This window comes from Peromyscus californicus, unplaced genomic scaffold (genome assembly GCF_007827085.1).
Source record: "Peromyscus californicus insignis strain IS unplaced genomic scaffold, ASM782708v3 Scaffold_8__1_contigs__length_139910024, whole genome shotgun sequence".
In the NCBI taxonomy this organism is placed as follows: domain Eukaryota; kingdom Metazoa; phylum Chordata; class Mammalia; order Rodentia; family Cricetidae; genus Peromyscus; species Peromyscus californicus.
This window is the reverse complement of record NW_026294606.1, coordinates 62,213,124-62,237,500: the sequence shown is the minus strand read 5'-3', so window position 1 is coordinate 62,237,500 and position 24,377 is coordinate 62,213,124. Positions and strand designations below refer to the sequence as shown.

Sequence of the window (24,377 nt, the reverse complement as noted above, 5' to 3'; positions counted from 1 at the left end):
CGTGGACTACAACTTACTTTCCTACTCCCAGCCCAGTAGTATTCCTTTACCGATTCCTCCAAGCTAGAGGAAGTAGATGAGACCTAAAGGGAGGAGCAGTGATCATGACTTAGAGACTCCGCTCTCTGTTCCAGTGTTGTTATTAATTTGAACGGTGACTCTGAGAATCATCTCACTTGTGTCAGCTTCTCTTTCTCTTCCTTTTCTTTCTCTTTCTCCTAGTACTGCAGAGAAGGTAACCCAGTTAACCAGCCCAGCTGTGGTAACTGAAGCACTGGGATGGAGGTGCTAGAACAGCGTGCAGAGTCCCTTTTCCCCTGTCTCCCCTACACTCAGGGTACTTTCCAAGACAACTCCAAAGCGAGGGCTCTTTTAATGTCCTCCTGAGACGAAACTTAAATAAAGGCGGAGTCTGGAGAGACCTGTAGTGGGGTGGGACAACAAGATACTTAACATACAAGGGACAAAGTCAAGAACAACAGTGGTGTATCTGGAGCAGGCAAAACAATCTTATGATCTGATCAGAGAATGGGCTCAATGGAACAGGACAGTAATAGAATTAAAAGTCACTGGGTGGGCTATGGAGTATCTTTTATTTGGATAAAAAAAATTTCAAGTACCGTTCTTTTTGTCCCTTTGGAACAAGCAAAATACCAGCTATCTACTATGAATTAGCACAAACCTAGTGGTTCCAGGGCACCAAGTCTCAGCAATCCCAGATCCCTTGACAAGGAGCCTTTACAGTCTCGCCACCTGTATGATTATAGGCTACCTAGGGGCTGGCCACTGACCATGGAGGGTTTTGGACAGCAGGACCTGTGAGGATGTGGCAGCCCCTTGATGGGGACATGGAAATGGACGGAGAAGGAAGGGAAAGGCTACCAGTCTCCACCTCTTACTATTTCCTGCTCAGGACTTCTATACCTACCAAACTATGGCTGGCAGCTGTATGGGAATCAAAATTCCTGTCATATTTCTTATCTCGAAGAATCTTGCTTTAGTTCTTTAATATAAAAGCAAATTTTAAAAGTTTCATTTGGTTTCTAGTTTCACTGGTAAATTTGAAATTACAGTGTTTGGCTAAAACAATTTGTACATTTTGAGTTCCAGGGTGGTATTACAGTAAACTATACCTGCAGATCCCGAGCCTATGCTTATCCCCACCCCACGCAAAATGAGTGCTATAAAAATGGAAATAATTTAGAGGAAATCTTGCCTTCCTGGGTACCACTAAAAATAAACTCAACAAGATATCAAGAAAAAAGACAACTCTTCCTTAAACTACTATTAGCTAAGAAAAAAGGGAAGAGGACCTCCATATACTAGTAAAAACGTTAATTTCCCTTTCTCTGTGTGAGGTTCATATCTAATTGTCAATCAGTAAGAATGTGGATTGCTTAAGTCAATCTACTGTATCCAGAGTAGTCTGGTAGGTACTTTAGAGGAATTTAAAAAACAAAAGTGAGCTCCCTTCTCTTTAGGGCAGAACCATTTTCCTCCAAGATGCAGTGAATTGAGCAGGGGCTGGACTTTCACACAGGAAGTGCTGTACAGATGGGTTCCCTACTTCATCAACAGCAACAATAGAACCAAAAGACCTTCCAGACCGGAGGTCAATAAAAAATTCTCCTCCCATGGTATAATGAGAAAGAGTTAATGTTCTGAGTATGAGGGTAACTTCTTAAAGTGAGAGGTCTAGAAATGTCATTTTAAAACATTCCTAATTGTAAGTCTGTGCTAACACCCAGGCATACAATCTGTCAAAGTCACACCTGGATTTGGGGCTGCTTGAATTAATTAACAACTTTTCAATGTGTTGGTGCTAACATATGGCATTTAATTACTGCCTCCAAATCTGCGAGTGGCTCCACTTTGAATTTCAAAAATTATTTTTCCGTCTTGTAGAAAATCAGAAAGTGACTGGATGAAAATACTTTGTGATTCCTACTTTTAATGGTGGTTTTGAAGGTTTTCACCTTCCCATGAAAATAGTTATTAAGACTTTGGCTAGCTCTGAGCTTGACAAATGAATACAGAGGTTCTAGAGGCTTTGAGAAAGAGACAGGTCTTAATTAGCATTTCTGGAGTCTAGGAATTAAGGTCTCTCAACAAGTACGGTTGTAAAGTTAAAACAGGATATATTCTATGTTCTTTCTATATAGCATCTTCCTTGACAACAGACGCATGACAACAGTTAATACTGCTCTAGCCAGTGAGACCCAAGCACAGCAAAAGAGGTAAGTAAGCTCAGGCTTTTGTTCTCACTCACTGGTAGACTAGCTTCGGCAACTGCTTTTAAATCTTGCACAGCTGGCACCTTGTATTTCATAATAAGAGGACTGAAAGCTCACTGAAGACTGAAAGCTGGATGCTACAGAAAAATATATATGGAGAATGGAAGAAAGTAACTGTGCTTATGCTAGTTAATGCAAGTACTTATGTCCACACCTCCTCAAACACACTTTTCATACCACCACTCAATTTTCTGCAGTGGAAAATAACAAGAAAGTTGAATTCTGTTGCTGCCTGAGCATTTGAAGGTATTTGTACTAAACACTCCATCAATTATTCCTTATCTAGAGTAGTATTTTTATTTTCCCTTTGCACATCTGGGTTAGTGACACAGAAAACAAAATGCCATGGAGTGTGAGAATGAATGTGATAGAGGATGTAGATTAAACTATAGCTATTTGAAGGATGGATTAAAGGAAGCCATAGAGGTTTAGGAAGCCCATTCAGTTAAGATCCAACAGTGCAGGGCTGGTGTTTGAGCATCCAACATTTCTGAGTCACTAGAGATCCCCTGTATCAGACTATAGATGGCTAGGGACTCAAAGGGTGACTATTTTGCTGGAATTTACTTATCTATAACTGACTGATCCGTGATTAGCAGTCCTTGCTCAGAAAATATAAAATTTTAGAATCTGAGCACACAGATAATGAAGACAGTAACTGTCTAGCTGTGATGAGTCTTTTGTGCTATACATAAATGTCAGCAAACTCAATAAAAGTGCAATTAGAGCTCGTTATACTTCTTTCATTGCTACAGGAGCGATTCAGCGTGTCTGAACCAAAGAAATCTTTGTGTTCTTTATGCTTCTGAAACTATGCTTACCTGTCAAAAATGCCATACGGAACCAGAAAGAGCTGCACCACTTATAATTTGAGTTAGAAAAGTACACATTTCTTCTGATTCCTAAGTTAGGTCCAAAGGGGACTATGTAAGCTGTTCATATCTATGCAAGGCAAAGTTCCATTTGAGTTCTCATAATAGAGTTTTTGAAATATAATTGTAAGTCTATTCGCATGTTTTGACTTTTTAAATCAGAAATTCAGAAAATGAAAGCAAAAGGAGAACTCAACCCACAAGCAGGTTTGGGGATCCTCAGTCCGTGTACGAGTTTGTACTGTGGTGTGAGCAGTCTAGGTGTGCCAGGCTGGCCACTTAGAACGCAATAAAATGTCTCACTCAGTTTGTGGGCTGTGCTGCTAACTTTAGCATTAGCATAACACAGCAAACTGAGTGTTTCTGGTGTGCCAGGTATCAGGCCAAATTCTTTACAGACTCTGTGGAAGTTTGCTTGATAAATGTTCCCCAAAGGCCCATGCATCTAAACACCTGGCACTTTTGGGGAAGGTTATGGAATTTTTAAGACATGGAGCCTTACTGGAGGAAGTATGAGAGTTCCCACAGCCTCACTTCACTTCCAGTTCACTTTGTTTTTTATGCATGCTTGAGAGGTTGAGATGTGATCTCGTAGCTTCCTGCTCTGGCCTCCTACCATCATGTCTTCCCTAACCTTATGGACTCTCCCTCTGAAACTATCATCTCAATAAACTCTTTCTTCCTTAAGTTGCCTTTAGTCATAGTCTTTTCTCAGAGCAACAGAAAAGTAACCAATATAGAAGTTGGTACCAGAGAGTAGGGCTGTTTCTGAGAAAAACCTGATCATGTTGTTTTTTGGAGGAATGTGGGAGACTGGAACTTTGGACTAGAAAAGTAGTTAAATGTTGTAAGCAGAACTTAATGGCATATTCTAGAAGGAGTGTGAAAGCCAGAAGTGCTAAGAATAGTGAAGGTCTGGCTCAAAGGTTTCATGGGGGAATAAGGACTTTATTAGCAATAGAGCTAGAGACCATTTCTATGATATTTTGGCAAAAAATGTGACTGTTTTCTGTCTATGTCCTGAGAATTTATACGAGGCTAAATTAAAAAGAAATGGACTGCTGGGTGTTTAATCCCAGTCCTTAGAAGGCAGAAGCAGATGTATCTCTGAGTTCAAGGCCAGCCTGGTTTACATAGTGGGTTCTAGGCCAGACGCGGCTGTATAGAGAGACCTTATCTCCATAATAAATAAATAAAACAAAAAAGTAATGGCCTAATTTCTTGGTAGAAGAAATTTCAAATCAGCATAATGTTGAATTTTTGGCATGATTATTACTAATAACTCTTATGCAGATCTACAGTAAAAAAGAGCAAATGGAGAAGAAATTAAAAATGCATAGGTTGACTAGGAACAGAACACTAGGAAGCTTAATATTTCAGCTAAGGCATGTGCTTAAGGAGAGGCTGATTGTTAAGGAGAGTGGGGCCATGAAAGAGAGGCCTCCTGCTCTGCACTGGAACAACAGGAAGGGTGCCATCAGGAAAAGACTCTACCCAGCGAAGACTCCAACCTAAGAAAGGAGTAAGCCCATGGGGTTGCTTGCTCATAGAAAACAATTGCTTCAACACAGAAAAGCTGCTGATAATTCAGTCAAATGCTACAAGGGGTTCATCTCAAGCTGACAGTTAACTTGGCAGTTAATCTAGATAGCACTGCCTTTGAAGGCATGAAAGATTCCAGAGTGAGGGGGTCATGCATTCTCCCTCCATAGTTTGAGAGAGAAACTGAAACCAGACAACATGTGGCAGTGCTGGAGTCCCTTTGAGAAGGCCCTGACAGGCCATTACATGAAGTTGTAAAGTTGTAAAGTCTGGTTGCAAGCAAAGACTACAAGATGTTGGAGATGTCAGATCCAGGAGACATCTGCTACAGAGAGCTGAATAAAAGAGGTAGAATCAGCTCAAAAAAGAGATGTATGTTACATCCGACAGCAAAGCTATGGGACTGAGACAGCTAATCCCTTTCAAACTAAAGCCCTAGATACTGGACACAGAGCTACAATATTTTCCCTGCTGGGTTTTATTCTTGCTTTGATCTAATATTTCCTTACTTATGTCCCCATTCCTCCCTTTTGGAATTTTCTAAGTAATATACTTAATTTTTGGTTTTACAGGGGCCACAGTTAAGAGGCTGCCTTGAGTCTCAAAACAGACTTTGAACTTCTAAATAGTGTTGAGACTTTAAGGACTATGAGGACTTCTGAAGTTGGACTAAATACATTTTACAACATGAAAGGCCATGGACTTTTGAGGGTCAGGGAATGGCATGTGGTGATGAGTGTAAGAAATGTCACCCATAGGGTCATTCATTTGAATACTTGGTTCCAGTTGTGGCTTACTTTACCAGCTACTCCATGCAACTTCCTCAAAAGGGGAATTTTAAGGTCTTTTTATTGTAGTAAAAAGGATACTGAAAACCTCCCTGACTTTTGAGATCTTGAAAAATTTGGGGCACATAGTTTAGTTTTAGACTTAAAGGAAACACTGTGTCCAGAGTTAACAATGGAGAATAAAAGCAGCAAAACACTGAGAACTCTTGGCAGCAAAGGTTTGTGCATCTGGTTGTACACATGAACAGTAGTAGACAATAGAAAGAAGAAAACATACCATATTTCAATACTTGGGTATTCCAGGCCCTATGTGCTCATCTCAATTATCTAATTTGTGTGTTTATAAATATAGCATAAAGCTTTCCACAGACTTTCATTCCATGACTTTTGCGCTGATATAATTTAGAGAAGTGTGGAGCCAAAGCATGGGGAGAACATCTCTTAGTGGCTAGAAACTTCAAGAAGACATACACTGACAGGGTTTGTCTCACATGATTCCTCTCCTCTGTTTGCCATGAAAGAGTATATGGGAAGTCTGGGGGTAGAATAGAAATGGCTGTCTTTAGAGGAAGGTATGCTCAGCAAAGAAAGCTCCACAGCCAGGGTACCCCTCTGGGAGGTAATACCTAACACTTCAAGGAGTGTCCATCATTTACAAAGACTGTGTAAAAAATCTTACTGAGACTCTAGAAGAAACAAAAATCCAACCCATTTAAGGTAGTTACCACTATTCCTATTTTATGAATGAGCAGATGCAAAGTTCCATGTTAGTGACATAGTCTTTCTTCTTTTTCAGATTTACTGCTGTAATACCATTCCTTAGACAACTTGCCTGGCACACAGTAAATGATAAATGAGTAACTAATGAAGGAAGGAAGGAAGCAATTTGATTATGGTCTCACAACAAAGCAGTGGCAGATTTTTAGAAGTTTCTCGTGATAAATGCCACTGTGTATAAGATAGTACAGGGAAGGGGAATTGGCACTGAGGGAAGTACGGGGCTGAGAGGACATAAACAAAGCCCCAGAACCTGCTCGGAGGGAGTAGGTAAGTGGTAGAGAGTGAGTGCTAGCTCTGACAAACCAGGGCCCTTGGGACAACTTGGGAGTTTTCTTCAAAACTTTACAGTCCAGGAAAAAGCCAGAAAACAGGATACACTACAATTAGCAAAAAACAAAAACAAAACCCCAAAACAAACAAACTAAAAAAACAAACAAAAAACCAAAAAAACCAAAAACCCAAACCAACCAACCAACCAACTAACCAACCAACCAAACAAAAAAACCCCACCTTGTGGAGAGATTTGGAGTCCAATCATAATTTACAGGTGCAGATATATAGATCTCTAAGTGCATGGCTTCTGCCCTGATTATTAATTAATTAGGTACAAAATTTTAAGCTGGAAGGAAACAGTGCTGATTATGTCAGTCTTGTGGGACAGAGGAGCTTTGTGGTCCAAGAAGACAGATGATTCTTTTAACATGTATTTCCGTAAATTAAAGGGGACAGGAGGCTTTTAGAGATGGGAGCAAAAACTTAATAAAAAATGTGGACTATCAACCCTGAAGTGTCTTGAAAAACCAAATCTCAATTTTATTATAGATTTCATCAAATATATATATATATATATATATATATATATATATATATATATATATTTTGTTGCAGCAACTGTATGTTCATTTAATCAGCAGACTGAATACTGAATGGATTCTGGTGCAAATGTATTGGTACAATTTAGAGAAAAATGTAATAAGACAAAAAGGAATAATGAGAGAGCAAAAAACGGTGGCTTTTACTGGGCTACTCACTTTCCACTCATGTTCTCCCCACTCGTTAGGTATCCCTGTGTTGTACTAGGAGTAGATCGATACTAGCCAAATCCCACAAGGTTACCACACAGGGCAAGCACTAAGCAAAGGAAATGGAAAACCATTCCTTGTCACAGTCTTCACAGTTGCTGTTGTTTTTTTCCTCCACAAATTTCACCAGATGTGCTAACCATAATGGCTGGAGTAGTAGCTGTCCGCCTTCCAACAGCTAGAGTGGCTCCTCCTTCCCCCACCTGACTTAAAGTAGTAGACATTATTACATTAGACAGTTGGTTGCCACCTACCGTTTGACTTTTCACTATCTGCAGGTTTCATCTGAATGGGATGATGCATCTAAAAATATAAAAGTGAGAAAGTAAAGGCACATTGAACAACTGTAAAACCAGTCTCAGAAATGTGATACTATTCAAGTACTGCTATAATTACAAGGGCACATAACTAATAACGATGCTATTACCTTAGTTTGTTACCTAAGTTTATGTTCGGGAATCTAACCCTCAAGCCAGGGAACACTGTAATAATCTGTAAAAACGTGAGCTTTGGAGTCAGGCTGGAGTATGAAACCCTCTACATTACAGGTGATCTGGCCAGCTCTGCAATCCCAGCTATGTAATCTGGCAGTGTAACTTCCCCAGGGTGATCTCCCATCTGGGAGATGGGGAGAACACCTGCAGAGAAGGACGCTGAGAGTCAAATGAGAGCACACATGTAAAGTGCTCAGTGCATGAGCAGAGCCCAAGATGTGCTGAAGACTCTGGAATTACGGCTGTACTACTTAAATGATAACCATCTTTGTCCACCACCTACTCTGTTTGCTTTATGGGTTTCTCTCAAGTCTCAATAGGAAATATTTGAAGGTCTATTAGTGGCTTGATAGAGGTACCGATATATAATGCAGAGTCACTGGGACATAGGGAACAACAGGAACAAGGGCAGGAGGGAGACATCAACCTATTAATTCAGTTAGTACATGTGCAGGCAGGAACAGAGAAAACTTGAAACAAATGAGGCTGAGCTCCTGAACCATGGCAGACCTGGATGCTCCATGGTTCATTATACAAACTGATGACACTGCTGTGTATGATCCAGGGTTTACTCCAAGCACAGAATGCTACTACTATTTCCAATTAAAATAAATTCCTCAAACTACTTCCAAAGGTCCTCTTACTTGATATTTCATCATACCCCAAGGAACAGGGAAACCACAGGGTGGATGGAATCACTGGCTGTGCAAAAGCTTTTATTATAATGGGTCCACTCTTATCGAACTTTTAATTTCCCCAGTGGACTTCCATTACTTGCAAGCCACAGCTCTGGGTTTTATCTAATTGAAATGAGAGGGGAATGGTACTTAGTTATGGCACTTACATGATGGGACAGTATGAGCAGGTAGTTTGTGTGCACTGCCAGTGTCTTTAGAGCACCAGTGGAAGAAGACAGTGAGAAAGAACTGCCAAGGGGTAAGACCTTAAGTAATTTAAAGCTGCCTATTGCCCTCAAAAGCAGGATGTTTTTATCCATAGAGCACAGGCCTCGAGATACAGCATCTACTAGCATTCCCACTTCATAATTCATATATTCAGTTTGTGGAGCAGAGACTACTTGAGGGTGATGTGGAATATTACTTTAACTATGTAAAGATGTGTTACATTTGTTTATGTTGCATTTGTTTAACTAGGCAAAGATATATCAGTTTATGCTACATTTGTTTAATTATGTAAAGATGTACTGTATTTATTTCACCTTGCCTGTCCAAGGCACCTGATTGGTCTAATAAAAAGCTGAACGACTAATAGCTAGGCAGCAGAGGGATAGATAGGGCTGGTAGGCAGAGAGAATAAGGAGGAGGAAGAATCTGGGAGGGAGGGAGGGAGAGAGGGAGGGAGGAAGGGAGGGAGGGAGAGAGAGAGAGATGCCTGGGACCAGCTGGCCAGCCACCAGCTAGTCAGACACAGAGTAGGAAATACAGAATGAAAGAAAGGTAAAAAGCCCTGAGGCAAAATGCAGATCAAGAGAAACAGGTTAAATTGAGTTGTAAGAGCTAGTGGGACAAGCATAAGGCTGAGCATTCATAATTACAAATAAGTCCCTGTGTCATGATTTGGGAGCTGGTTGGTGGCCCAAATGAAAGCCTGCTGCATGAGAGTATAATGTTTAGGAGTACTAAATAGTCCTTAAAAACACCACAGAAGCAAAATGTGGGGCGTTCTGATTCGACCAAGGAATAGGGAGAGAACAAGGTTTAAGGAAGATCAGCAGTATCTTCGAGTAGGCTATCCTTTGGTTCCATTTGTCTACCCATTTAGCCAGCATGCTCTTCTTGTGCCAGGATCTAGGCTAAGGCCAGCTGGCTGTCAAAGGCCATGAGAGAGGGTTTTCCCTCAGGTGCTGTACGGCTGGCAAACACAGGTGCAAACAGCTAGCAGAGCAACATGCCAAGTGCTGGAGGAAAGGCAATACACAGTTTCTAGGAACCAAGGAACAAAAGAATTTTCACTTTGCTTGGAAAAAAGGAGAAAGTTTCCTATCAAATATGGTATCTATTTCCAGCCCTCAGACTTGTTAGCCAAAGAAAAGATGGCTTGTCAGACCTACAGATGTCCCATCAAAGACCCAATGGTAAAAATGAACCCATATCTGACACTGCTCGGGTGGCCAAGAACCTGAGACAAGACAGGCCGTGGACCTAGGGGAAAATGAAATACTCTTGTTCTGCTAAAGGAGCACAGCAATAAATGACTCCTAATGACATTCTGCAGTACTCACAGATGGGAGCTGACATCAGAGAAGCTTCTGGCATTAGTGGGGAACAAAGACAGAGAACCACAGCCTTACAATCTGCAGAGTGAGAGACCTCAGAATACTCAGTCCTAAATGGGATGTCTCCATCAAATCCCTCCTCTCAGAGCTCAGGGAACTATGTAGAAGAGGAAGTAGAAAGAGTGTAGGAGCCAGAGGGGATGAAGGACACCAAGGAAAAAAGGCATTTTAAACACAGCAGGACCAACAAACAGGAACTCACAGAGACTATGGCAGCATGCACAGGGCCTGTTTAAGTCTGCACCACATGGGGTCCCAGTGATGAGAGGAGAAGTGGACACAAGACCCCATGAGAGAAGAAGTGGACACAAGGCCCCATGAGAGAAGAAGTGGACACAAGCCTCCATCTCTAACCTAGAAGCAATCTCCAACTGATGATCACTTGCAAATGAAAAATTTATTTTCTCCAATGGAGTTTCAACAGGGATACAAACCAAACAACTCTTTCTTCTCCTTTTACTATGAAAATAGGAGTTTTTTTTTTATCATATAATATATCATGATTGTGGTTTCTTATCTCTCTGCTCCTCCCAGTTCCTCCCTGCCTCCCCTCCCATCTGGTTCCATTATCTTTCTAACTCTCATTAGAAAACAAACAGGCTTATAAGGGAATATAATATAATATAATATAATATAATATAATATAATATAATATAATATAATATAATATATAATATATAATATATGAAAAGGCAGACCTGAGAAAAGTTACTAAGCCATATGGCTAAATATAAGTAAGAATTATGGGTTAAATTAAGTGCAAGAGCTAGTCAGTAATAAGCCTGAGCTAATGACCAAGCAGTTATAATTAATATAAGCCTCTGTGTGTTTACTTGGGGGATGTGAGTGGCAGAGATTTGTCCTGACTGCCAGCTGGCCGGGACACAGGAAAACTTCCAACTATATTTGATGCCCAATATGGGGCTATCGAATTTCCATAAGGCCTAAAAGAGTTTAAAAAGGGCTTCTAAACACACATTAATAGAGCCCCAAAGAGCTTTCTACTTCATGTCTCATACAGGTCAAGATATAGAGACACCAAGGTACAGAGATGCCGTGGCATGCAGACTTGAGCTACAGTATGGCAGGTTCATGGCGTATGGGCTTGAGTGCAGCATGGCAGATTCCTGCCACTGTACACAATGGCGTCTACAAGTCATGCAGCATGGTGTGTGGCAGATATAGCTTTTGCTAGTACAAAAAAAAAAAAGAAAGAAAGAAAAGAACGAAAAGGTTTTTGGGTTACACACTACTGGATGGAAGCATAGACCCACTGCTTCCCAGAGTTGGCAGTGAGCATAGTTCCCAGAGCTGATATGTTATTCTGTATGCAGTGAATGTGTGTTGCTCTGATTGGTTGATAAATAAAATGCTGATTAGCCAGGCAGGAAGTATAGGTGGGATAAGCAGACAAGGAGAATTCTGGGAAGAGGAAGGTTGAGTCAGGAGTCGCCAGCCAGACATAGAGAAAACAAGATGACAAGGCAGAACTGAGAAAAGGTACCAAGCCACATGGCTAAGAATTCTAATAAATAAGAATTAGGAGCTAAATTAAGTGTAAGAGCTAGTTAGTAATAAGCCTGAGCTGATGGCCAAGCAGTTGTAATTAATATAAGCCTCTGTGTGTTTATTTGGAGGACATGAGTAGGAGAGATTTGTCCCAACCCCCAGCTGGCCAAGGCACAGAAAACTTCCAATACAAATACAAATACAAATATAATATAATATAATATAATATAATATAATATAATATACAAAAAGTAACACATTGTAATTGGACAAAACAAACAGAAGAAAAGAACCCAAGAGAAGGTATAAGAAACACAGACCCACTCATTTGCACACTCAGGAATCCCACAAAAACACTAAATGGGAATATGCAAAGTACATATAGGGTAAAAAAAGAAAAATAAATAAAATAAAAATTTAAAAATTAAATAAAAATACAAAAGAGAAAAACTCTGACATGACATTGTGAGTCAAGAGCTTCCAAAGGTGCTTCTGAGTTCATTTTCTGTTGGTCATCTACTGCTGACCATGCAGCCTACCCTTAAGAGTAGTTTTTTTCCCCCTGTGAGACTCCCTTGGAGGAAATTAAATTTTCATTTGCAAGTGGTTCTCAATTGAAAACAGCTTCTGGGTTAGAAATGGTGGCTTGTGTCCATTTCTCCTTTCAGCTCTAGCACTCTGGAGCAGACCTGTGCAGGCCCTGTGCATGTGGCTTCAATCTCTGTGAGTTCATATGTGCATCCATCATATTGATTTAAAGGGCCTTGTTTTCTTGGTGTATCCATTTCCCCTGGCTCTAACACGTTCTGTCTCCTCTCATTTGATGGAGATATTCCATTTAGGACTGAGTGTTCCAAGGTTTTTTATTCTCTGTATAATATCTGGCTGTGGGTCTCTATATTTGTTCCCTACTACTTCAGGAGGAAGATTCTGTGATGATGGCGGCTGGAGCAAGGCACTGATACATGAGTATAGTAGAATGTGTAGTAAAATGTCATCAGCAGCCATCTGGAGCCATTTTGTTGCTAGGGTTGTTTTGTGGGGTTTTGTGTGTTTGTTTTACATCAATAGTGTTTGGGATACAAACCACTCTTAAAGGCAGGCCCATGCCCAGCAATAGATGGCCAACACAAAAGTCTTCTTCAGAAGTTCTTTGTCTAATAATGTTTTGTCAGAGCATTTTCTTTAAACCTTACAGATCCTTTGTATATAGATTATGGCTCCTGGTTTTTGTGTTTTTATGGGATTCCCATGTCTGCAAACATGTGTGTCTCATTCTATGTGTTTATTGTGCTTTATCTTCAGTTCTTTTTCTTCTCTTTGTTTGTTTTGTCCTATTCTAATTTGTTTATTTTTGTTTTATCTCATTTTATTATTATTATTATTTAGATGTCTGTTTTCTATGCAGAGATAGAAAGGATATGGATCTGGATGGGAGGGGAGGTGGGGAAGAACTTGGAGGAATTAGACACTATGAAAAAGAAACTATATTCAATATCAATAAAAGAAAAGGAGGAGTGAACACAGTTCCTTTCCAAAAGGAGTTTACCATGTCAGCAAAAAGGCAGCATAAGGATGTGAAGGTGGTTAACATACAGGGCTTAAGCAGTGCTTCTCAACCTGTGGGTCTCAACCCCTTTGCGGGGGAGTCAAAGGACCCTTTCACAAGGGTTGCCTAAGACCATGACAGAGCACAAATATTTACATCATGATTCATAACAGTAACAAAATTACAGTTATGAAGTAGCAATGAAAATAATTTTATGGCTAAGGGTCACCGCAACACGAGGTGTTAATGTATTTTTTTTTTTAACATGTATTAAAAGGTCTCAGCATTAGGAAGATTGAGAGCCACTGTGTTAGAGGGTCTTGTAAGCTAATAAATTGATGGTTAGTCAAGTGTGTGGTCAGGCTAGAAGATTTAAGTGGTAAAGGCAACCAGGAAGAGTTTTGAGTTTAGAAAAAAAGTCAGTTTTGGTGATATCATGGAAGACAGATTATATAAAAAACACAGGGGCCAGGATGGCAACTAGTAAATAGCCCCAGTTACACTATGAAGTTATAAACTTTAGTGCTAACTGCCTCTTTTGGGGATGAGGGAGAACTCCAGGCCCAGGCAGCCAGAGAGATCCAAGAGTTGTTGCTCAGTTAGGGAAAATGAGAGGAAATCATTTCAGAGGAAACAATGCCAGTCTGGAAATGCAAGGCTCAAGCTTGAGAAAGGATCCAGTATAGGAGAGGTAGTAGTGGAAGCCACAGGAATTAATGGATTGAAAGGAACCAAGAGCAAGGACAGAACCATTGAGGGTATATATTAGGAAGACATCTTAAGAGGACAGAGCGAATTGCTGGCAGAAAGGCAGGAAGCCATGATAGGGAGCTTTAAGAATAAGGGAGTTAGAACTGGAGAGATGACTCAGTGGCTAAGAGCACTGATTGTTCTTGCAGAAGAACATGGTGGCTCACAAGTGGCTTATAACTCTAGTTCTAGGAGAACTCTTCTGACCTTGGGGGCACTGCATGCACATGGTGCACATGCATACATGCAGGCTAAACACGTATAGCCATACAACAAAAGTAAAGAAATCCTTTAAAAAAGAATAAGGAAATGATCAGAGCAGATGGTGTTGAAGGCTATAAATGCCAAAATATCTTTCTAGATTAAGCAACAAAAAACTTAGGAATTTTTGTTAAAAGCAGTATCTGTGGAGCAGTAGGGCCTACTCCAGACTATAGGAAGCAGAGGAGTGGGTGATGGGGAAGACAACAGTGCATATGATAACTGAAGACTACTGCTTCCATTATTTGCAAAAGGATAGATATACGAATCTTGACAGATGGCAAGAGTGGTAGATGGCATTTTTTTCTTTCAAGATAATGAAAAACTATATGGGTTAATACACTGCAAAGAGTCAGATGAGATTCACAGTTTAAAGATACAAAAGATAGAGGTAAGTATATATTTTATGGGATATAAAGATGGAATGAAGGTGGCTCTTGCCCTCAGGAAGCATACTGTCCACCATGGTGGTTGATACACACATTTTATAAATGAAAGTGACACATACCAGAAAAGGAACAGGTGCTGTGAGCATCAGGCCTAAGTGCTATGGCCATCTAGGCTCATCTGTGATCTGTATAGGACACGTGAGGAAGAATCTGAGTCACATGAGCAGCATTCGTCTACTCTAAAGCTGCTCTCAGTTGCAGTTATGAAGGGAACAAGTGCCTTCACTAAAGACACACAGCTGGTTAATGACAGACTTGGGATCAGAAGTCAAATCTCCCTGCTTTTAATACAGTGATGGCTCTCCCAGACCACACTGCTTCTCCACAAAATGTCTAATATGGGACTTGGACATATGGGCCTTTAATTAAGAGCTCCAGGCTTCACTCACCAGAGTCAGGTAAACACTCATTTAAAGGTGCCTGTAACACACATTTAGGTGAAGTATTCTCTTTTTCCTCTAAATTCCCCAAACACTTGATCTCCGTAGGTTCATGACTAGTATTACAGTAATATGTCATTCTTCATCTTTCTGTAGCTGCTCAGTTTCTGACCTAAGACCATCTAAAAGTAATAGGACCAGTAATAAAGCAGCTACTGCCACTATAGACTTGAACTTTGTTTTGTTCTTTATTGGACCCAGAGGGGGTAAAACCTAGTTCACAGAAATCTTGGTTGTCAGACTATGGCGAACTCTGAGTGGGTGATCACCTACTGCAGGTACATTCTAAAGATAATTTAGTAATATATGTAAAGCATTGTAACCTTCGAGAAAGTGTTCAATCAGTACTGTATTAAGAATGGCTCATTATCATGAACATTGTTCATTTGAGTTACAAATTTCTGATCACATAAAAAATGTAAATGTCAAAAAGGACAAAAGCAGCATGGAGGAGTCAGTCTCATCATGTCGCTTTACTTTCTCAAAACCTCCTGATTCAAAGAACTTTGAGAGGTTTCTTGAGTGGAATAGGGAGGTTACTACAAATGAACGGACATTCTAGTTTCTTTCAGATTATTATAAAGGGATTCTTTCTTCAACAAAGAGGGTTTTAAAGGTTTGACCTAGAATTACCCTGGGACTATTCATCCATGCATTTGTTTTTGCTTTTTCATATACTGTTATATGAAGGAAATGAAAAGGAGAGCTGTCATCATGATGGAATATGTAGAGGATATTGAGACAGACCCATTAATATTTTTCCAGAGTACAGTATGTGCTAAGACAATATGGGAACTCAGAAATGCCCAAAACAGACCAAAGAAGGACAAACAATGTGGTATCTTAGGTACTCAAGGTGTTCTTTCTTGAATAAATCCTTGCTGTGCCTATGGCACAAGGATTGAGTTTAAAGTCTGCCTGGGCTATAGAATGGGTACAAAGCCAGCCTGAGAAACTGAGAAACACCATGTCTTAAAAGTCACAAGACTAGTGATATAGGTTAGTGGGAGAGCATTTACACAACATGCATGAGGTCTTGGATTAATTCCTAGTACTATGAAAAGAGCTGCAGGAAGGACATCTCAAGGAAAAGAACACATATCCAAAGGCACAAAGCAAATGAAACAGGATGTATTGTTATTATAGAATGATGCTATGACATTCTAACCAAAATATGTTATTAAAGAATGATGCTATGACATTCTAACCAAAATATGTTATTAAAGAATAATGTTATGACTTTCTAACCAAAGCAACAGGAGTTCTTAAAAAAGACCATTCACCATGAACAAAGTAGCTGAAGCATAGCAAGACTAGGAAAGGAGCTCTATAATCATGACAGACTTTCAAAGTAAGTGATGCAAGACTACCCAACTGTGAACTAAAACTGTCCTAGTCACCAGGATTGGCAGCTGAAAGCCACGTCCTCAGCATCTTTTTCAAGAACTGAAGATGAAACCAATGGTGTCAGCATGGCTGCTTCGTAACACTTTCCAACATGACTAGGGAACCTTATCTGCTGCCTAGGCTGGAAGTGGTCCAAGGATAGATTTCCATGTTGTGCATGGCACCTGGAGCTTCTACCTGATGACAGCAGAGCAGAGAAGGCTCAGTGAACTTGGTAGTTCCCATTGTAGTGTCTAGTGTCTCAGCATTCCTAAGGGAATTCCAGAGTCAGAACTGAGCTTAGTTCTGTGTGGCAAGTGAGCATATGATTGTCAAGACTTTTTTTCTCAAGGAGTTTCCTTAGAGATGTGTGCTAGTTAAATTAAGGCTATGTCTTCACAATCATATATAATAGGCCATGTCTGAAAAAACATTCAGTGATCTGTCTGAAATTTCTGATGAGTCTAAGAAGTTTTATAAACTCTAGCCACTGACATGGAGAGGGTAGTCTTCTTGGGTCATGATGAAACATGAGCAATGAGTCCACTACTTATGTACTGGTAGAAAACTGAAAAAAACAAAACTCACATATCCCTACTCTCTGTGAGTAGCATGCTTTCAGAGAAAAATGATAGGCGCCAGTTTTACACACAGATCCTTCACACAGGAGTACAGCTGACTTAACATACTTCAGGTTGGCATATTTATGAAGAAAGTTTTCTGAATTTGTGTTACTGCAGATTTCTTTGACTGACAGGAAACTCCTTTTCATGCTTCCATAACAACTCTTTGCCCATAGTTACACATCAAGTTGCTGGCTAGTTTCTTGGTCTCTATTTAGCCTTACTGTTTTGAAATAAATGAAACGTAATGAAAAGGGAAAATTTAATAACTCCCTCCCTCCCTTCTTTACTGGGGGTAGGAGAGTTCTAACTATGGTCTTTATATAAGGACTACTTAATTTCTTTTACATTAACTGCTGGAATTATGTATACAGTCAAAGCAGAACCATTCAGAGCAATATTATCTTACTGCAGCACACTAAGCAATGCTTCCGTGGAGCTACTTAACTTTCAGTGAGCACACATTTATATATTATCATATTTTCTATCCTAAAGTTATGATTGCACACCATCCACAACATGCAGCTTCTTTTTTTTCCCAGACAGGGTTTCTCTGTGTAGTTTTGGTGCCTGTCCTGGATCTGGCTCTATAGACCAGGCTGGCCTTGAACTCACAGAGATCCACCTGGCTCTGCCTCCCGAGTGCTGGGATTAAAGGTGTGCGCTACCACCGCCCAGCCAACATGCAGCTTCTTTTGTGTGATGCTGGTATCTTGGACGTACCCTGAATGGTGCTGCAGTATACAGGATTCCTATATAAAGCTTCCCCACTCTGACCCCTCCTCTTATTGGGTTAGTATCATGGGGTACATCTTCCTCTTTTCCCTTCATAGATACCCTAGAACTGATCTGTCCACTACTGGTGCTAAAAATGGCAAACTTGAATGGAATGGACATACTTTATTCCTGAAAGTGTTTTAGGTTCATCACAGAAGAAGCCAGCTGTGGCTGATGAAAATGAAAATGAGGTCAGAACTTTGGAACAAAGCCATTATTGAAGGTCTGTAAGGGTAACAGAGTACTGCACCTAGCTCTGACAGCAGCTGTCACTGCCTAGAATCCAAATATTATGCCACAGTGACAGGTACAAGGCAAGGCCACATCATCAGCAATCATTGACCACTCTCTATAGAGCCCATTATAGAAGACCCTAGACTGATTTCTCCTAACTTCTCTTCTCAGCGCAGTGATACCTACAAGGAAGATGTTGACTTACAACATGTCACTGGGGGATGGTGAGAGGATAGCCGGGCAGAGTTCTTACATACATGAGAACTCAGGTTGAAACTTGTTAATCCTAGCCATCACCAATTGATGAATTAATCACCTTCCACACAAGATTCAAAATAAAACATGCCATTTTAAACCTGAAATAGGTTTTAGAACGTCACTGCTATGCATCTCATTATTAAAGCTATCTCAACTCCTTGATAGAACAGCTGTGCTGGCACATATTACAAGCTTACTGCAATAAAATATTTAAAAGTAGAGGAGGGGAGTGAAACAGGCAAATTTGTGAAAGAGCTCCAAGCCAAATGAGAGAATCAAAGGGTTCCAGTTTGTAAAAAACAAACAAATTAGTATTTCTATTTCACTCCGTGACAACACAAAAATGATTTGTGCAGAATACTTGGTATCTTGCTTCCATAATGACAATGAAATATAAAATGCAACTATACTGTACTATCAAAGTTTTTATAAAAACAATTTTGGGATCGATAAATTGTAAAAGAGTTGCCACCAACTGTAGGTACATGATTCCCTGAAATAGAAGACTGCATGTACTGCCAAAGGTAAAGGTCTCTTTCTTACAGCAAGACATGCCACAGTGATATAGCTTTGCTACTCTAACTTAAGTACTTCCGTTCTTCCAGTTACTGTTATAGTATGCTCTGCGTTAGGAGATAGGGAAGATACGAAGGTGGCTTTAGGACTGTCATCTACCAGCACTGAGCAAGAACCTCTGCATGTGCTGTTGTTTCAATGTAAATCTGCTAAGATGTGGTTACTAGAATGACAGTTAAGCAGGAACACAGATGGCAAAAATAATTTCTCAGATCAGTCAAAACCAACTTTAATCAGTAATTACCAAGTATTATGAATACAGAGGAAATCATCCCTTCACTCCTAATTTTTCAGGCATTTGTTGAAGGCTTTCTGAAAGTTAGTCAATTATTTCTCACAATAGTCCTGTGAAGTTGGCACTTAGAACAATCAAGAGGGCAGGGCAAAATGACTTGGCCTAGTCACATAGCAAAAAGCAAGGGGCAGGATTCTAACTCATGTCAGTCTGTGACAAGAGCATAAGTCCATAGCCTTTGTTATATATGGTTTTATGTACCTACATAAAATACAAAAAAACACAAATAAAAACATTATATATCTTTCTGAGATTGTCTTAATTTACTTACTATGGTTATCTCCACTTGTTGGAGTCTTTAAAATCAATGTGTGGACAACCTACTGCTATGTAAGCCATCATTCATCCAAAGGCTGTGTTAGATTATTCTTAGATTTTTCATTGTCATAGTTATTTCAACACTTCTTTGTAAATTCTGGAGAAAGCTGTTACCCTCTGAAGATACACATTCATGAGAGAAACAAAGTATACAAGATTCATCTACATCTGGCCACAGGGCCACAGGCCATTCATAATAGCTCTTTTGGAGCATTATGATTGAGTTACCATCATAGGTACATGGAGAATTTTCAATCACTGTTTGTTGGCTTATTTTTATATACATGCTCTAAGCCAGGGGAAAAATAGGATTTGAATGGGATAGAAACAAGAAATACGACACACACACATATATTTTTTCCCCACAGCAAATCATAACTGGAGAAAAATTCAGTAAAAAAAATTATGATTTCTTCCTCATAGTCATTGAGCTATATGAAGTGCCCAATAAAGTTATTATCATAATTTTATATAGAACTTGCCCTGAGGGTTCAGTAAAGGTCTATTTGAAATGAATGGCCTTTTCTGGTCCTTAGGAAGGAATGCTCAACTCCCAGTTTTTTGATACATAATAATAATATAGTGATAGGGAACATAGATAATTCAGAATTCTATATCTGCTTTTGGTTTAGTGGGCTCCAACTCAGCCTTTTTAAACCACAATAACATGAACTATTTATATTTCTGCTAGAATAATGCAGTGTACTAAAGGGGATAATATAAGCAATATAACTATTTAGTCCTGGCAAAATATAAAATAAAATATGGCAAGAAAATTAGATTACTCTGGGTAGAATTCTGTGAGGGAATTTGGAGTCTGTTATGGTGATTAAGTCATCATTTCTGACAGATTACTCTAATCAGCTGTCAAATAACATTCCCAACCCCATCTGTAACTTGGCATCCTAGTTATTCAGTCCATGTTACCTTTTGCGTATAAAACACACACCAAGCTAGAGAGGTACAGACTAGCATTTATTATATTCATTAGCTATGATTAGGTTCTGTTTTCACACTAAATAAAAACACAAGCTTCCATTTTGCTTTATTTATTCCTAAAATTAGAAGAAAAAAAGGAATGATTGTAAAATAGGAAGCACAGGCCATGAATAAAAAATTACAATAATAAGAGAGTATATACCTTTCAGAAACAGTGCTATTTAAAAATGATAATCTTTTTAGTTTTCTTTGACATATTAGAGATAAAGGCAAACCCATGTTACTTTTAAAAATATGGTTTATTTTACTTCTATGTGTATGAGTATTTGCTTGCATTTATTATGCACACCACATCCATGTCTGATGCCCTCAGAGACCAAAAGAGGGCATCAGATTCCCTGGAACTGGAATTATAGATTACTGTGAATTGTTATGTGGGTACCAAACCTGGGTCTTCTGCAATAGCAGCAAGTGCTCTTAACTACTGAGGCATCTCTATAACCCCGCCCTCCATGCCACATTGAACTCTCTTAACAGATCTGCTACTAACTAGTGATTTCTTCAGTAAAAGGCACTGTGCTTAGCAGTTACTGTGTGCAAATTTCTTGGGCAACATTTCAGTCCTTCCACATTTGTCACTGCATCTTTGTGATATAAACATCTGGTATAGATAATTGTACTACCAATTAAAAGCAAAACTTGCTAAGACTGTGCCTAGGTCTTAAGATCTACATGTATTAAAGACAAAAACAAGCCCCCCCCCCCAACCAAAAAGGAACTTAAAGGTATGAAGCAATTTAAAAATGGAGATAAATAGTGGGATTTCAGATAAGAAAAACCTTACAGAACTACAATGCTGCTGAAATGAAACACACACCAGCTACAGCTGAAGCAAAAGACCACAAAAACCTTGTGTGAACACAGCTGCAAGATCAAAGTCACTACTGATTAATGAGCCAAGATGAAGAGAAAGGTAATACTGTGCCCTTTCTTATCACTAAGTGGGAAATACAACAGTATCCTTTCTAACTATTTCTTTTTGTTGTGGAACTGTCTTCCAAAGTCAACAATTGCTCTAATGATCATTCTTCCATATGTTAAACAGATGCTAAATTAGACATGATGTTTAGTGGAGCAAAACAACATATTCATTGAAACAGTAATGCCTTACCTGGCCATTAAAGATTGCTCAATGATTTGGTAGCTTGTGTACACTTCTAGTATGAAATTCCATATGCCATAAATTTAGTATAATCTAGTACTTTAAGAGAAATGAGTTTCTTTTTTAAAATAATTATCCCTTTTGATATTAGTCTCTGCCCATAATTATCACATGTGGCTTCTGGCTCTGTTCCCAGCGTTAGTTATTTTCAGGTTTGCAAATTCCTCATCCCCAGAATTGGGATGAACAGAGTCCTGCATGCAGGCAAGATGTAACACTGCAGTCTTAAGTTTTAGTGGCTGTGCAGAAACCTGAGGTTCTGGATTGAGAGCACTGCTCCTGAAGTGTCCCCACTGGCACAGAACAACCCTTCCCACAGAACACAACATGCTTAATTTTCTTATCTTTGGAGTCTCCAGGTTAGACCTATTTCTACTCATTTTCCCCCTTGTCATACTTCTTCCTATTTCCATAGTCACTACCCTAGCTAGGGCCTCATTTCTGCTCATCTGAATGCCTTCAGCTCCTCCTCACCAGTTCTGGTCACTGCCTTCCAAACTGTTTTCTACACTATTGCCTTCTGAATACTCTTGAGACTTAGGTCTAGAAAATTTCCCTTGCTCAAAACCTCACAAGTATCTTCTAAATCTAGTTCCAGTTCTCTGACCTGCATTTCAGGGTACTGTAGGCTTCAACTTAGTACTTTCATCAGTTTTGTCTCTCATTGCAATGCTGTATTTCTCTTTTATTCAAATTAGTTGACTCTTTCTTCTCAGAACTTCTGCCATATGCTAACCCATAAAAAAGCATCAGAACCCTTTCTTATGCATATAAACATGCTGTTTCTTTTGGTAAGGGAAAACTTCTAGATAAAGAATGTTAATAATCATATAGTGCTTTACACTTAACCACACACTTTTATTTATCTTATGCAATGTCTTCACAGTCAGTGCACTGACTTTTCTGCTGAGACACTTACTTCAGGCTTGAGTTTAACAAAGCTTAAGGATATTGAGATTTTATTGTAAATATTTGAAATTGGCAAAGCCTGTCTGGTCAATCCCAGACATTATGGTTCTAATTATAATCTTATTTTTCCTACAAAATCAAGTGCCCCAACTTCTCAATCCCCAATTAAATGTCCCATGTGTGGTTAAGTATAAAGCACTATATGGTTATTAACTATTCTTCCCTAACTTACCATCCATCTATATAATTTATTTATTTACTGAGAGAATGTCTATGACCAAAAATTACTCTTGAAAATTCACTGATTCAGAAATATCTGTGGGCACCATCTATGGTATGAGGCTCTGACAATATTTCCTCTCCACAAGGAATTTGGACCTCATTGTTAGTACTGAGATGCTAACAACGGAGAAGAATAAAGTATAGTAGGTGACAGGATGAATTTGAGCACTTAGTTCAGTAGACTGCAACAAAAAGTTTTGATTCTTACCCTTTTAAGATTATGATACAGCCTGTGAGTGCTGGTATACAGATGCAATATAGTATTTGGGGCAAGAATGTTCTGGAAGCTGAAGAAAGAGGAAGAGGGCTTTTACCTTTTAGACTCAGCAGTCACCTGATTTTTGTTATTTTTGTGTTTTCTGCTACAAGATGTGCATATTAATGTTTACACACTATTATATGAGCAAGCCAAGGGTAATGTACAATTCTAGGTCACTGACTAGTTCCATCTCAGCTTTACTCATTCAAGGCTGCATTTCTCAGACAAAGAGAATGATTTTCATAGTAATAATCTGAAAAAGCCCTTAATCCCTTCTATGCTTCTATTAGTTATCATAATTGAATGCTGAACTGATAAAGAGGAAAGAAATCTAGAGATATTACTGAGGTAAGATACTGGATTTCCTCACTGCCTGGAAATGGCTGATAGTAAGGGAACACACAGGAATGGGGGAGATGAGAAGAGTTTCTGTCTTGGTTGGCCCACTTATTTACTAAAGTAACAGAGAAAGAGACCCTGGTTGATGGTAGGAAAATGACTTTAATATTACAATTTTCTGTGGACCATATGACTAAATCTGTTCAACCACGACTATTAGATATTTATATTTTAGGGTTTTAGTAGAAAACACAATTTTGAGATTTGGAATTCCATAGTCTATTAAAGTTGTAGAAGCCATGAAAATGATTATCAGGGGCCTAGGGCAAACCAGTATTTTAAGAGCTTTTTCAAACGATGATACTTTTGTCATCTCTATAAAAACATAAAAATTCAATTATTTTTGGGGAATATTAATATTTTCTTTAACATGTGATAAAGGCATTGTGAAGTTACATGACCCTTTAAGATGCTTCACTGGGTTCTCTTTTATACTCAATTGTTCTCTAATCCAACTTCTTCTATCTTCTAACTGTAGGACAGATCCCACAATTCCTTTTAAAATTAAATGTCAATGATCAGCTGACACATTTATTCTCTCATTGTTTAGTATTTCCTGAAGTCTAAACTAAACATTATCTTTCCCAGCAAAACTTTTAAAAGTTACCCTAAAAACAATAGCCACATTACAATAAAATATGAAGACTCAAGTATCATGTTTAGATAAGAAAGTCAAGATAGAATGCCAGAGAACACAATGAAATTATTCAGATTATAGCATCTACTGAAAGAGTGCATCCATGGAGGATGAAGATGATTGTATAGGAGTATAAGATGCTATTTTGGGGAGTTAG

At 39.1% G+C, this 24,377-nt stretch overlaps 1 protein-coding gene across 29 annotated transcripts in view; it reads right to left on the bottom strand.

Moving 5' to 3' along the window:
• The window catches only part of Celf2 (CUGBP Elav-like family member 2), an 842,930-nt gene that overhangs the window by 81,384 nt on the left and 737,169 nt on the right, over positions 1 to 24,377 (bottom strand). For all 29 annotated transcript variants that reach the window (XM_052727707.1, XM_052727708.1, XM_052727705.1 and 26 more), the window contains one exon: positions 7,613 to 7,661. In XM_052727707.1, coding sequence (XP_052583667.1) covers positions 7,613 to 7,661 — 49 coding nt within the window. The remainder of the gene's footprint in view (positions 1 to 7,612; positions 7,662 to 24,377) is intronic.